This window comes from Papio anubis, chromosome 7 (genome assembly GCF_008728515.1).
Source record: "Papio anubis isolate 15944 chromosome 7, Panubis1.0, whole genome shotgun sequence".
NCBI classification, from domain to species: domain Eukaryota; kingdom Metazoa; phylum Chordata; class Mammalia; order Primates; family Cercopithecidae; genus Papio; species Papio anubis.
In genome coordinates this window covers 39319237-39333560 of record NC_044982.1, presented here as the reverse complement: position 1 = coordinate 39333560, position 14324 = coordinate 39319237, and the positions used below count along the sequence as shown (strand labels likewise).

Sequence of the window (14324 nt, the reverse complement as noted above, 5' to 3'; positions counted from 1 at the left end):
TTAAGGGGACATGTTTCTGAGAGTTAAGATGATACAAAATAGAACAAAGTACAGTCATGCATCACTTAACGACAGGGATATGTTCTGAGAAATGTGCCGTTAGGTGATTTCATTGCTGTGCAAACATCATTGAGTGTATTTACACAAACCTAGATGATATAGCCTGCTATACACCTAGGCTATGTGGTATAGCCTATTCCTCCAACCACCATCATATATATGGTTTGTTGTTGACTGAAATGTTGTTATGCAGTGCATGACTGTAGTAGATATAATTATTTTCTACAAATGGCTCTTAGAGTTCCCAGGATGGGAGTAGGATGGAGAAAGGAGAGCAGAACTAAGGGAAGTATAATAAGCTATCACAGAAGGCAAGGAGTACATACAGGATGATAAAAATAGGGATATAGGGGAAAAGGATAACAATTCATCCATTTATTTGTTAATAAGTGCTACTATGGCTGCCCCATGTAAGGCACTTTGCCTGGTGCTGAGATAAACTTCGCTTCCATACTTTACTTGAAAGTGTATCCATTAACACTTATGTATATGTTTTTCTTCTGTGTCCCCTACTTTATAATACTTTATTATACTGTCTCTGTTATAATTCTTTCTACCGTATATTCTGTTTGTAAACTTCTTGAGTTCAGAAGCCAAGTCTTATTTATTTTAAATCCAGATAATATATGTTAAATTAATGAATAAAAGGTGATTTAAAAAGTTCTCAGAAAACAAACAAAAAAAAAGTAAAAAAAACAGTTCTGCCAGAACTGCTGTTTCTGAATTAGACCTTTCAATCCTTCGCTGTAATGTTTTTGGGCCTTATCTTTTACCTACAACATTTTTTAGCGATCATCCCTCCTACTCATACCTAAAGATTTTAAGCATAACAGATTTGGCTATAGACCTAGCCTTACACTGGATTTGACTACAAGCAAGAGTTTAGGAGAAAAGAGGAAAAGGAGGGCATGAAAAAAAAGACTGAGAAATATTGACTATCAGATATGTAGCAGGAATAGGGGAAGTTGTCCAAAGATTTTAGAATAAGTTATAAGGAATCTCTTTTATCTCTGTAACTAAGCCAAAGAGACTTTTCTGGGTAACAAGAGATTTCAACATTATATTTACATTTATTCTTTTTGAGTGTAAGGTCACAGAAAGCTTCAGATTTCTCACTTTAAAACTTAAAAGCTAGAAACAGATATTGTCTATGTCAGTCATATTTTAAGGAAAGAGGAATGGACTTCTTACATTTATTTTAGAGGATGATGTTCATACCCTTGATTCTTCAGAGTAACAGTTACAGGACATTTCTCTAGAATCTTGAAGTGTTGGGTAGCCATTGTGGTTCTGCCTCAGGCTTGTGCCAAATATCAGTATGGTGTCTTCTTACCATGCCAAACTTTAGCCCATAAATGTTTAGAACTAGTGTTTGTTGATTGATTGATTTTCTGAAAGTATGTAGTTTCCAGTGATGACATTTCTAAGTCTTTTTATAAGAATAAAGATCTACCTTAGAGTTTGACGATGGCTTTCCATCAGAATTCGATGGATGTTTTAAGAGGTCATTATGAGGCTGTCCCTGGTGGCTCACACCTGTAATCCCAGCACTTTGGGAGGCTGAGGCAGGAGGATCACTTGAGCCCAGGAGTTTGAGACTAGCCTGGGCCACATAGTGGCATAGCTGACATAGTGAGACCCTGTCTCTACAAAAAATTTAAAAATTAGCTGGCCATGGTTGTGTGTACCTGTAGTCCCAGCTACTCAGGAGGCTGAGATGGGAGGATTGCATGAGCCTGGAAGGTTGAGGCTGCAGTGAGCTTTGATCACGCCAGTGTAACAGAGCAGTCTCAGACAAAGAAAAAGAAAATCATTTCTATCTCTCATTAATTTCTGCCTCTATTTCAGAATAGCCTATAGTTCATACTATAAAAATGTGCCACAGAAGTACATCATGGTAATGTTTTAAATTTTTAATATGTAAATGATTAAAATTACTCTGTTCTTGATTTTTAAAAATTGGTTAAATACTTATTTTAAAATTTTTTTTTTCTTTTTTTTGAGACGGAGTCTCGCTCTGTCGCCCAGGTTGGAGTGCAGTGGTGCAATCTCAGCTTACTGCAAGCTCCGCCTCCCAGGTTCATGCCATTCTCCTGCCTCAGTCTCCTGAGCAGCTGGGACTACAGGTGCCTGCCACCACGCCTGGCTAATGTTTTGTATTTTTAGTAGAGATGGGATTTCACCGTGTTAGCCAGAATGGTCTTGATCTCCTGACCTCGTGATCCGCCCGCCTCGGCCTCTCAAAGTGTTGGGATTACAGGTGTGAGCCACTGCGCCTGGTCCTTTAAATTTTAATACTCTTAAAATTTTTCTTCTAGTAATAGTTACTTGTTTTACTAAGAATACAGTCTTGGCCGTGCACAGTGGCTCATGCCTCTAATCCTGGCACTTTGGGAGGCCAAGCAGGGAGGATCACCTGAGGTCAGGAGTTCAAGACCAGCCTGGCCAACATGGTAAAACCGTGTCTCTACTGAAAATACAAAAGTTAGCCAGGTGTGGTGGCGGGCACCTGTAATCCCAGCTGCTTGGGAGGCTGAGGCATGAGAATCCCTTGAACCCGGGAGGCGGAGGTTGCAGTGAGCCGAGATTGTGCCACTACACTCCAGCCTGGGTGACAGAGCGAGACTCCATCTCAAAAGATAACCAGGCTTCCTTTAATGCTTCTTATGTGTATCGAACTCAGTATTAATCTCTTTGTTAGTACGCTTATGAAATGCACTAAGTTCTACGGATTATCCCAACCTGTATATAATTTGCTTATTGATTTTTAAGAATCTCTGGCTTTACTCTGAAAAAATTAGATTTAAAAATTAAGTATAAAAGTGGAACCTCAACGTAATTAAGAATTTTCTAAGTAAAGCCACTTGTATCCTATAGGAAAAGACATATTTGATTTTAAGGTAGAGGTCTGAAAAGAAAACATCTTTCAAGGTCAGGAACCTTGAAAGCCTCCTGTATTAAAATATTAATTTTGTAAGGAAAAGCATGTTTTCCATGTATAAATTGGTAACTTAAAGGCAGAAATAAAAAATGACCAGCACATATACATACACACAAGAAGAGGGATTGAAAATAATGCATGCAAGGGAATATACTGAATGGTTTCTTGGAATTGAATATGGAATTGAATATATGATGAATGCCCACATGTTGTTTTGGAAAAGTTAACTGCTAGAATCAATATGCTTAATTTGAGATAATTCTAAAGGACTAGAACCATTATAAGATCCAGGATAGTACTTTTCCACAAAGTAAATGCACAATGAAACCTTTTAAAAAGTTGAACTATTAAATTTTTAAATAATAGATGATATATATTCCAATAATATATATCGGATTGATTGAGCAGAGTTAATATTTGAAAAATTTGGAGGTGCATCATAGCTGACATTACTCCTGTGTTGGCAAAAGGATTTGGAAGGGAATATAAATGAAGAGATACGTCTAGTGTTTTCCCTTCTTGATTAAAAAAAAATTTTTTATCCTTTTATCTTGAGTATTTTACCCTTCTTTTTCTTTCTGCTATTAAGGGAAAAGCTTTCAGCAGCAAAGGGAAGCCATGAAGCAAACCATAGAAGAAGATAAGGAGCCAGAAAAATCAGGTTAGACACTTGTATTTGACATTAGTAAGAGATTTCTTGGGTCTTCATCTGGAGCCATGCGTAAATCTGCATGTTAGAACTGTGAAGAAAGAAGTACTCGTGGAAAGAGTGATACAGGAGGCAAAACTGATTATCTTAGAACTGTAAAGAAAGGATAAGATTTAAGTATTAAAGATTATCTGTCTATACTGTGTAGTTAATGGAAAATTATAAATACTCTCCTGAAAAATAGTCTGTATATAAACAGTGTAATAAGTATTTATAAAAGTAAATTAAAAACAAGCTGGGTGTGGTGGTTCGCATCTGTAATCCCAGCACTTTGGGAGGCTGAGGCGGGAGGATTGCTTGAGGCTAGGAGTTCAAGACCAGCCTGGCCACCATATCAAGACCTTGTTTCTGCAAAAAAATTTAAAGAATGAATGAATGAATAAGTAGAGTTCTTCAATTTGAGTTATGTGGCTTTGTTCAAGGGAACACATTTATAGTTATGTTTATGATTGCTCAACAGGAAAACTATGGTGTGCAAAGAAGAATAAAAAGAAGAGGAAAAAGGTTTTATATAATGCCAATAAAAATGATGGTAAGTTCTACTCTCAGGGATAGGTGGAATTATATCTGAAAGGAGTCTAAATCTAGTCCTGTTTTGTACCTTAATGTTAAATATGTGCTTGAGAAAATCATGTAGTAGAAAGTATTTTCTTTCGGAATCCTGTGAGTAAAGCAGTGTTTTGAATTATGGGGAAAACTCATATAAAAATGCAAGTACTATTTAGCATATGTAGTATTAAATTGATAGTTTCCTGTAGTTTTTTTCTACTTAAACTCTTTGCAAAAAGTGTACTTCTAACAAATTCTTACAGAAATTCTTGAAGTAAAAAATATTTCCTCTACAATAGCTCATGTCACAGAAGCAACTCATTCCTGAGAACCCACTACCTGCTGGCTAAGTCAGACACACGAGAGAATTTTAGTTTTTATTTTGATTGATTGCTAAGATGTAAAAGCTCGAAAGTTGTAGCTTCTCTTAAAATCGAAAGCTCTGATAATGTTGGGCTAGTATGCTAGTATTCCCAGGTGACAAGAGTCTGCTGGACCTGAGTGATGACTATTGCTCAAGCATCTGGTGTCTAGTTTTACAGTCTCTACCACTCCCAGTGTTTTATTAACCCAACCTGATTTACTGATTTTGTTACTTCCTTGGTTTGCTTTTATGGGCATTTGAGTTTGCTACTTCTGTTTGGTTCGCATTAGAAGCAAGCCAAATAATAAAACAAAGGCATTCCTTATGCAATTTATAAGGCTATTCTCTCAAGAATTTGAAATATTTTGGGGCAGCATACATTAAACTAATAAAGATAAAACATTATAGATTATTATAATATTCCATAAAATCGAAATGAGATTTGATCAACTTTAATAAATTTTTTTCTAAAATAAACATCCTTTAATGCTAATTGACAGATTAGGTGACTAAAAAGATTCAATGAGTTCTAAATTTTATCCTCTGTGATTAATATCTCTTTTATTTTTTGAAACAGACTAAAGTTAACTAGTCCAGCTGTAAGAGCTACTGTACTGTAGAAAACGTGGCAAATCTGAACCCTATGGATATACACACCAAGTCTATAAATTAAAATGCTACCACAGTCTTGATTATACATATTAGAATGGATTTTTCAGAGAAAATCATTTTGAGAGGAGAAGGAATTACATTTGCTGTTTATGATGGTGTCATTGTCATGAGTATTTTTAAGTAAATAACTAGAATTCATAATAACCAGTGTATTCCAGGGCAGTAACTATATGATTTTGTTCTCACAAACTCCTTGAGGTTACAGAGTAGTAGATTCAAGTTTAGATATTAAAGTGATTTGCTGAAATTCTTAACAACTAATACTTGATTGGTTGAGCTGGAATTTAAACAAATACAGTTTGAGCTCCTGCTCTATGCCAAGCTTTGTGCTGAGCATTGACAAGCCTAAGATGGTCCGCCAACCTCATGGAAATAGAGCTAAGGGAGTCTGGCTTCACATCTGATGCTCCTTCACAGTCAGGAGAAGTAATATGAGTGAGGACTTGGGATACTACTAGTTGTCTGCTTTTGTTCATACCACTTGACATCTCTGGTTTCATCTGGATTATGGGCTTTAGGAATGTTACCCCACTTGTCATAATTTATACCTCATTTCGATTCATGACTCTGGGTTAGCATTCCAGAGTAAAGTAAACATAAATGCAGAAAGCGTAGATAGCATGGGTGTGGCCTGTTTTCAAGTTATACAACTAACTACAGCAGGGGTGTCCAATCTTTTGGCTTCCCTGGGGCACATTAGAAGAAGAATAGTCTGGGGCCACACATAAAATACACTAACACTAGAGATAGCTAATGAGCTAAAAAAAAAAAAAAATTGCAAAACAATCTCACAATGTTTTAAGAAAGTTTACAAATTTGTGTTGGGCCGCATTCAAAGCCGTCCTGGGCTGCATGCAGCTTATGGGCCATGGGTGAACTATAGGAAAGTATTCCAGCTTTCTCTGATAACACTAGTTGTAGCCACTATATGTAAATGTCGGTCTATGCCAGCCATTGTATTCAGCGTATACATTATGTCTGATTCTTAAAACAACCTTCTTAAGTACCTTAAGTAGAATATTAATATCTGCATTTTACAAAAATGACAGATATTATTATTAATAGTTCATTCCCTGGTACCCCATCCTTATTCAAAGTATTGACTACAAATTAGCTGTTCAGTGTAAGAATCAGTATAATTATATTGTATTAGACATTCAAGCATGAATTTTTCATTTCAAGTATGAAATAAGATAATAAAAATTAATAGAAGGAGTATTATATTGTTGTCTGATTCATTTTCATGGTACCCTAGTAAGGATGTAAAGACAATAAATTGTGCTTTTTTCTAATTTTGGGGGGAAGATCTATGAGTATTTATATCTTTATTACATGGCAATAATTTTGTCTGAAGGGCTTAACTTTTTTTCCCCCAAAGATTATGACAATGAGGAGATCTTAACCTATGAGGAAATGTCACTTTATCATCAGCCAGCAAATAGGAAGAGACCTATCATCTTGATTGGTCCACAGAACTGTGGCCAGAATGAATTGCGTCAGAGGCTCATGAACAAAGAAAAGGACCGCTTTGCATCTGCAGTGCCTCGTAAGTTTGAATGCATTCCCATTTTCCTGTGCTTTTCAGTTTACCAGCTCAGAACCTAACTACATTATGTAGGGAAATTTTTTATTCATTTCATTAAAACAGTGTTGTCAGTGAAAGAGGAACTTTGCTTAACCAAATATTTTGACAATTTTTAAATTAAAAATAGTCATTATTAAGAAATTTTAATTTGTCCTTCGATTATGTACTATTTTCTAAACAAATTTCAGTTTGGGCCCCTTACAATTTCGTGTTCCATAGGGAATCAGTTCCTGCTTCTTTAAAGTGATACTGAAGATAGAAACTTAGGCATAATCTGAAAACAGAAGTTCTAAGATTATATAGTACCTAATCTTATGGAAATAAACTTTAGGAGAAGATGAATAGTAGTGTTTTAAATGCAGGATGAAGTAACTTGAAGTGTAAGCATAAAATGTATTAAGATAATTAAATATAACTATTACTGAGATACTACAAACACATTTTTGTTCATTTTTCAATCTATAAAAAATAAAAACAATGTTAAACATGTAGGTGCTTAGCATTTTCTCAGTTTATTATTTTATAATCTGTGTTACAAAACAAAAATTCTTTCTGACTAGCAGAATTATCCCCTGTCCTCTATCTAAGCCATGCCCATTATTTTTGTCTGGTTTTGTTTGCCTAGATACAACTCGGAGTAGGCGAGACCAAGAAGTAGCTGGTAGAGATTACCACTTTGTTTCTCGGCAAGCATTCGAGGCAGACATAGCAGCTGGAAAGTTCATTGAGCATGGTGAATTTGAGAAGAATTTGTATGGAACTAGCATAGATTCTGTACGGCAAGTGATCAACTCTGGCAAAATATGTCTTTTAAGTCTTCGTACACAGGTAAAGCTAGAATTTTGTTTTAGGGTTTGAACTTAGAGGGCATGTCATCCAGAGTAATCTAGTGGAAACACTATTTTCGTCCAAGAACAGTGTGAACTAATTAAGTTCTCATATGGTTTTTCTCACTGATTTACTATGTGAAATCACACAGGTTACTAAATCTCTTTCACTTTACTCCGAGGGGAAAACATATACATACTTACATAAACAGTTTGACTATTTCTTGTTCAAAATGCTTGAGACCAGAGTGTTTTGAATTTTAGGATTTTGTCAGGTTTTAGAATATTTGCATATATATAATGAGCTATCTTGAGGATAGGACCCAAGTCTGAAATGAAATTCATTTATCTTATATATACCTTATTTACTTGGCCTGAAGGTAATTTTATTTTTCCTGGGGATATTGAATAAACTGTCTGCTCCTGTGTTTTGACTATGACCCATCACATGAGGCCAGGGGTGACATTTTCCACTTGTGCCATCATGTCACTGCTCAGAAAGTTTCAGATTTTGCATTTCAGATTTTTGGATTAGAGATGTTTAGCTTGTATATATACTTGTATGTATGTTCTGAAACTTAAAATACAGTAAATATAGTACTGGTAGTACTTTAATTTGAGTCTGTAAAAGAATTTCCCTTTTCTGATTCTGATATGAGAAAAATTAGAAAACTTCAAGATTATTTTTATGGTTTAAATACCACTGTTCAAATATTAACAAGTATCACAGTGAATGCTTGGTTGTATGAAAATAATGAAACTTTAGTTTCAGTTATTTGGCAGACTAAGCAAAAGCATAAAATTACTAACTAGTGCCTCTTAGCTTTCTATTTAAAAATGTTAATTTTAGGATGCCAATGTGGGTGGATCACTTGAGCTCAGGAATTCCAGACCAGCCTGGGCAACATGGCAAAACCCCATCTCTACCAAAAATTTAAAAAATTAGCCAGGCGTGGTGGCATGCACCTGTGGTCCCAGCTACTTGGGAGGCTGGGATGGGAGAATTGCCTGAGCCAGGGAGGCAGAGATTGTAGTGAGCTGCACTGGATCCAACCTGGGTGACAGAGTGAGCAGAGTGAGACCTTGTCTTAAAAATAAAAACAAAACAACAAAAAAACTAATTTTAGAAATTTTGGAGTTTTTAAGAAACTCCAAATGTTATGGAAAATTTTTTAATTTTTGTAGACCGTACAGCTTTAGCATATAACTTTCCTTAATGTGGCTGCTGCTCATGTCAAATCAGGCAACATAGTCAGTGGTCATTAAAGAGATGTACGTAAAGGAGAATTGATTCTAAAATCGGTATTCTAAAATAGTAATTAGGGATTTTTGTTTGTGTTTTAGTGGACGAATGCGCTTAGGCTGTATACTCTTTCAGTTATACATTTTTGATTTAAGAGAAGTATACATGTTTTTACTAAATTTCTTTAGAATTCTTTATATTATTTGGGCAAACAGGTTTTTAAAATTCTTATTTCTCCAAGAAAAATAGCTAACAGATTTCAACAAAGAACTCAGCATATTGTTTTAATCATCTTAATGTTTTTAGATAGAAACGGCATATTCCTATAATCTCCATTTTGATAGAGCACTTCAGTTTGAGGACACAGAGTCATGCATTGGTAACAAAGTGAAAACTGCAATCTCCAGATTCAAACATAGTCGTCTTTTTCTTAGATGTGCTTTTCTTGAATTGTCTTTTGCACATGTGAAGTTATGTTCTCTGATTTTGCTTATATTTAGTGTCTGGCACATAGTAAGGCAACTTGTATGATTCTAATTCCTCCAAAATGGATTTTTAATATGGTTATTGTAATCTGTATGTGATCTTATTAGCAAGGTATTTTAATATCACAGTTGTCATCCTTCAGTATCATTCACTTATATTTCATTACATAAAAGAGCAAGCTAAAATAATATATGTATATAATATATATAATGTGTATATATACACACAGATATATATATGTATGTATGTGTGTGTATATATATACACACATATATACATACAGAGAGAGAGAGAGATACATATATATATAGCTTCACAGTATATTCTTACAGTGAATGGTAGGATCTTAAAAATATTATGAATTGGGCCAGGTGCAGTGGCTCATGCCTATAATCCCAGCACTTTGGGAGGCCAAGGCAGGAGCATTGCTTGAGGCCAGGAATTCAAGACCAGCCTGGGCAGCAAAGCAAGATCCTGTCTCTACAAAAAAGTAAAAAGTTAGCCAGACAGGGTAGTGCATGCCTATGGTTCTAGCTACTGAGGATGCTGAGGTGAGAGGGTCACTTGAGTGCAGCAGATTGAGGTTGCAGAGAGCTGTGATCACACCACTGCATTCCAGCCTAGGCGACAGAGCAAGTCCCTTAATCTAATATATATATCCAATCAGTATTATTAGGAAGTAATTAAATGATGCAAATTATTTTAAAAATCAAAATATCTCTTCTTTACAGTCATTGAAGACTCTTCGGAATTCAGATTTGAAACCATATATTATCTTCATTGCACCCCCTTCACAAGAAAGACTTCGGGCATTATTGGCCAAAGAAGGCAAAAATCCAAAGGTAAAGTTTTCACACTATTGTACTATTCCATTGAAGGTAAACATGAAACAGTCCTGGTCTAATTTGTCCTGGTACTTAAAAGCTCCATTAGCTTGAGCTTTCAAACTGATTATTCTTTCTGTAATATTACTTGCCCAAAAATTGCCATGGTTGCCACTGGGTTGGACTATGGCAGCTTTCCAAAGTTGGGGCATCTACATATGGTAACTTTTGAGCTTCTTCACATGGGTCTGTGACATTTCTAGGGAGATGTGACTGCCACCAAAGTTATCAGCCAACTCTTCAGGATTATTGACTTTTCTCTGTAGATACTCCACATTTTCAGGGAGCCAAATTTGAGTGCTCTTGCTTTTCTCTTCTTTTTATCCCACTGAAAATTTATGTTCTGCTTTTCTTCTCCCTTTGGTCTTCTCACATGGTTTGGAACAGAAAAATGTTTTTAAATTATTTTAGATCTATACTAGATATGGTTGAGGTAGTCCATGTCACATTAAACATTGATAATTAAGTGAATGATAATATATGTTATTAATAAGAAAGCATTGAGCTTTTATTTAATTATGTAAGATGATAACTCTGTCAAGTGACTTACTGTATCAAAGTACATGTTCTTGTTTTTTTGCTCCTTATTTATTAAATAGATCTATTTTTGAGAGGGCTTACTCAGATTGCCTCATTTCATTGACTGTGCCTTTAAATCTCCTTAAAGATAGTCATTAAAAGCATATTTACATTCCTTTCTTTTGATTCTGTTTTTTGTTTTTTGTTTTTGTTTTTTTTTTGGTCATTGTTGTTTTGAGATAGGGTCTAACTCTGTTGCCCAGCCTGGAGTGTAGTGGCATGTTCATGGCTCACTGCAGGCTCAGACTCTGGGCTCAGGTGATCCTCTCACCCCAGCCTGTCCAAGTGGCTGGGACGATAGCCATGCACCACCATGCCTGGCTAATTTTTTATGTATTTTGTATAGACAGGGTCTCACTGTGTTGCCAGGTTGGTATTGAACTCCTGGCCTCAAGAAACCCTCCTGCCTCAGCCTCCCAAAGTGCTTGGATTGCAGGTGTAAGCCACCATGCCCAGCCTTCCTTTCATTCTTTTTTTTTTTTTTTTTTTTTTGAGATGGAGTCTCGCTCTGTCGCCCAGGCTGGAGTGCAGTGGCGCAGTCTCAGCTTACTGCAAGCTCCGCCTCCCAGGTTCACACCTTTCTCCTGCCTCAGCCTCCCGAGTTGCTGGGACTACAGGCACCCGCCACCACGCCTGGCTAATTTTTTTGTGTTTTTAGTAGAGATGGGGTTTCACCATGTTAGCCAGGATGATCTTGATCTCCTGACCTCGTGATCCACCTGTCTCGGTCTCCCAAAGTGCTGGGATTACAGGCGTGAGCCACCGCGCTCAGCCTCCTTTCATTCTTGACTGTCCACCACAACACATTAACCCTTCCTCTTCCTCTTCACCCTCCAAAATATCTTTTTTCACTCTATGTCTACCTAACATTTTTTTTTTTTTTTTTTTGAGACAGAGTCTCGCTCTGTCACCCAGGCTGGAGTGCAGTGGCGCGTTCTCAGCTCACTGCAAGCTCTGCCTCCCGGGTTCACGCCATTCTCCTGCCTCAGCCTCCCAAGTAGCTGGGACTACAGGCGCCCGCCACTGTGCCCAGCTAATTTTTTGTATTTTTAGTAGAGACGGGGTTTCACCGTGGTCTCAATCTCCTGACCTTGTGATCCACCCGCCTTGGCCTCCCAAAGTGCTGGGATTATGGGCGTCAGCCACCACGCCCGGCCAACATTTCTTATTCAATCTATATGTGAGGTAGTAATTTTTAATGTCTTAGGCTACAGACATAAATGGCCTTCCCATCCTACATGATGAGCATAATTCTGGTTGCTTTGTCTAGGCTAAGTAGGCTAGCTGGTTAAAGTGTAGCACTGCACTCCTTTTTCATTTCTGCCATATACCTACAAATTCATAAGTAACTGGAGTCAGAGTATTTGTTGTCCATAGCACTTGGAATGATACAAAGGAAATAGGCAGTGTGGTCGCTGGCTGTTCTTGAGGAGGATCACAATATAACAAGAGAAACGAGATTAATACTGTATAAAATTTAGTGTCCAGTAACTACTTTGGTAGAACAGGAACTCCATGATTGTTCGAGGAAAAGGATGCACACTGAGGACCAGAGTGTACTCCATTCTTCCTGTTCAGCCTAATTTTCCACTTCCTAACATGCACCCTTATTTCTTTTTAGGCCTTTTTTCCAACAAAGATTCGCTATTATATGAAGGACCATAGGACCATAGACCATTCCAAAACATGTTAAGCACCTTTTTTTTTTTTTTTTTTTTTTTGAGATGGAGTCTTGCTCTGTCACCCAGACTGAAGTGCAGTGGCACAATCTCGGCTCACTGCAGCCTCCGCCTCCTGGGCTTGAGCAATTCTCCTGCTGCAGCCTCCAGAGTAGCTGGGATTACAGGCACCTGCCACCATGCCCAGCTCTTTTTATTTTATTTTTTTTATTTTTAGTAGAGATGGGGTTTCATCATGTTAGCCAGGATGGTCTTGATCTCCTGACCTCGTGATCCGCCGCCTCTGCCTCCCAAAGTGTTGGGATTACAGGCGTGAGCCACCATGCCCAGCCAGCATCTTTCTTTTGGTTGGTCTCTGGCAGTGTTCTAATGGAATTTTTATCTACTTCACTTAGAATTGGCCATCCTAAATTTTAGGTCTGGTTTTTTTTTTGGTTTTTTTGTTTTGTTTTGTTTTTGAGAGGAGATTCTATGTCACCCAGACTAGAGTGCTGTGGCATGACCATAGCTCACTGCAAGCCTTGAACTCATGGACTCAAATGACCCTCCCATGCCAGTCCTATAAGCTGGGACTATAGGCATGTGCCACAGGTCCTAGCTTATATATATTTTCAAAGCAGGACCAAAATGTTTTAACAATATGCAATATATTTGATTTTCTAATTAGAACTTTCTGATTCTTTTTCTTTGCTGAAGTATATTTCACATACAATAAATACATGCATTTTAATTGTATAATTCAGCAAGTTTTGGAAATGTATACCTGTGTAACCACCATGCCTATCAAGATTTAGAACATTTCTATTACTCTAGATAGTTTTCTTATGCCCCTTTGAAGTTACTGCCCCTCCATTCTTTCTTTCTGGCAACCACTAATCTGCTTTCTGTCACTATAGATTTGTTTGGTCTGTTCTAGAAGTTCATATAAATAGAAGCATGTAGTTTGTTAAAGTTTGTGTCTGGCTTTTGATCGGCATGTTTTTGAGATTGATCTGTGTTGCGTCTAACAGCAGTTCATTCTTTCTTAATGCTGAGTAATATACCATGATACTAATATAGCACAATTTATTCATTCTTCAGTTAAAAAATATTTGGATAAAATTTTGAGGGCCGGGCACAGTGGCTCATGCCTGTTATCCCAGCACTTTGGGAGGCTGAAGCAGGCAGATCACTTGAGGTCAGGAGTTTGAGACCAGCCTGGCTAACATAGTGAAACCCCATCTCTACTAAAAGCACAAAAATTAGCCGGGTGTGGTGGCGTGCACCTGTAATCCCAGCTACTTGGGAGGCTGAGGCCGGAGAATCACTTGAACCCAGGAGGTGGAGGTTGCAGTGAGCTGGGATTGCGCCACTGCACTCCAGCCTGGACAACAGAGTAAGACCCTTTCTCAAAAAAGAAGAAAAGATAAATGTATGTTTTAACTTTATAAAAAACTGCTAAACTGTTTTTAGTTTACTAAATTGATATAGAAGGCCAGGTGCAGTGGCTTACGCCTGTAATCCCAGCATTTTGAGAGGCCAAGGTGGACGGATCACTTGAGGCCAGGAGTTCAAGACCAGCCTGGGCAACATAGTAAAATCCTGTCTCTACTAAAACTACAAAAAAAAATTGGCCGGGCGTGGTGGTGCCTGCCTGTCGTACTGGCTACTCAAGAGGCCGAGTTCGTGCCACTGCACTCCAGCCTGGGCAACACTCACTGGGTGCAAAATGTAACCAACCAGTTATCTAATTGTGTTCTGAATCTC

The 14324-nt window shown here is 37.4% G+C and overlaps 1 protein-coding gene across 6 annotated transcripts in view; it reads left to right on the top strand.

The window, feature by feature from the left end:
* The window catches only part of MPP5 (membrane palmitoylated protein 5), a 93197-nt gene that overhangs the window by 74581 nt on the left and 4292 nt on the right, over positions 1-14324 (top strand). For all 6 annotated transcript variants that reach the window (XM_003901941.3, XM_031669101.1, XM_031669100.1 and 3 more), the window contains 5 exons: positions 3591-3662; positions 4171-4242; positions 6674-6841; positions 7506-7708; positions 10168-10278. In XM_003901941.3, the coding sequence (XP_003901990.2) occupies positions 3591-3662; positions 4171-4242; positions 6674-6841; positions 7506-7708; positions 10168-10278 (626 nt within the window). The remainder of the gene's footprint in view (positions 1-3590; positions 3663-4170; positions 4243-6673; positions 6842-7505; positions 7709-10167; positions 10279-14324) is intronic.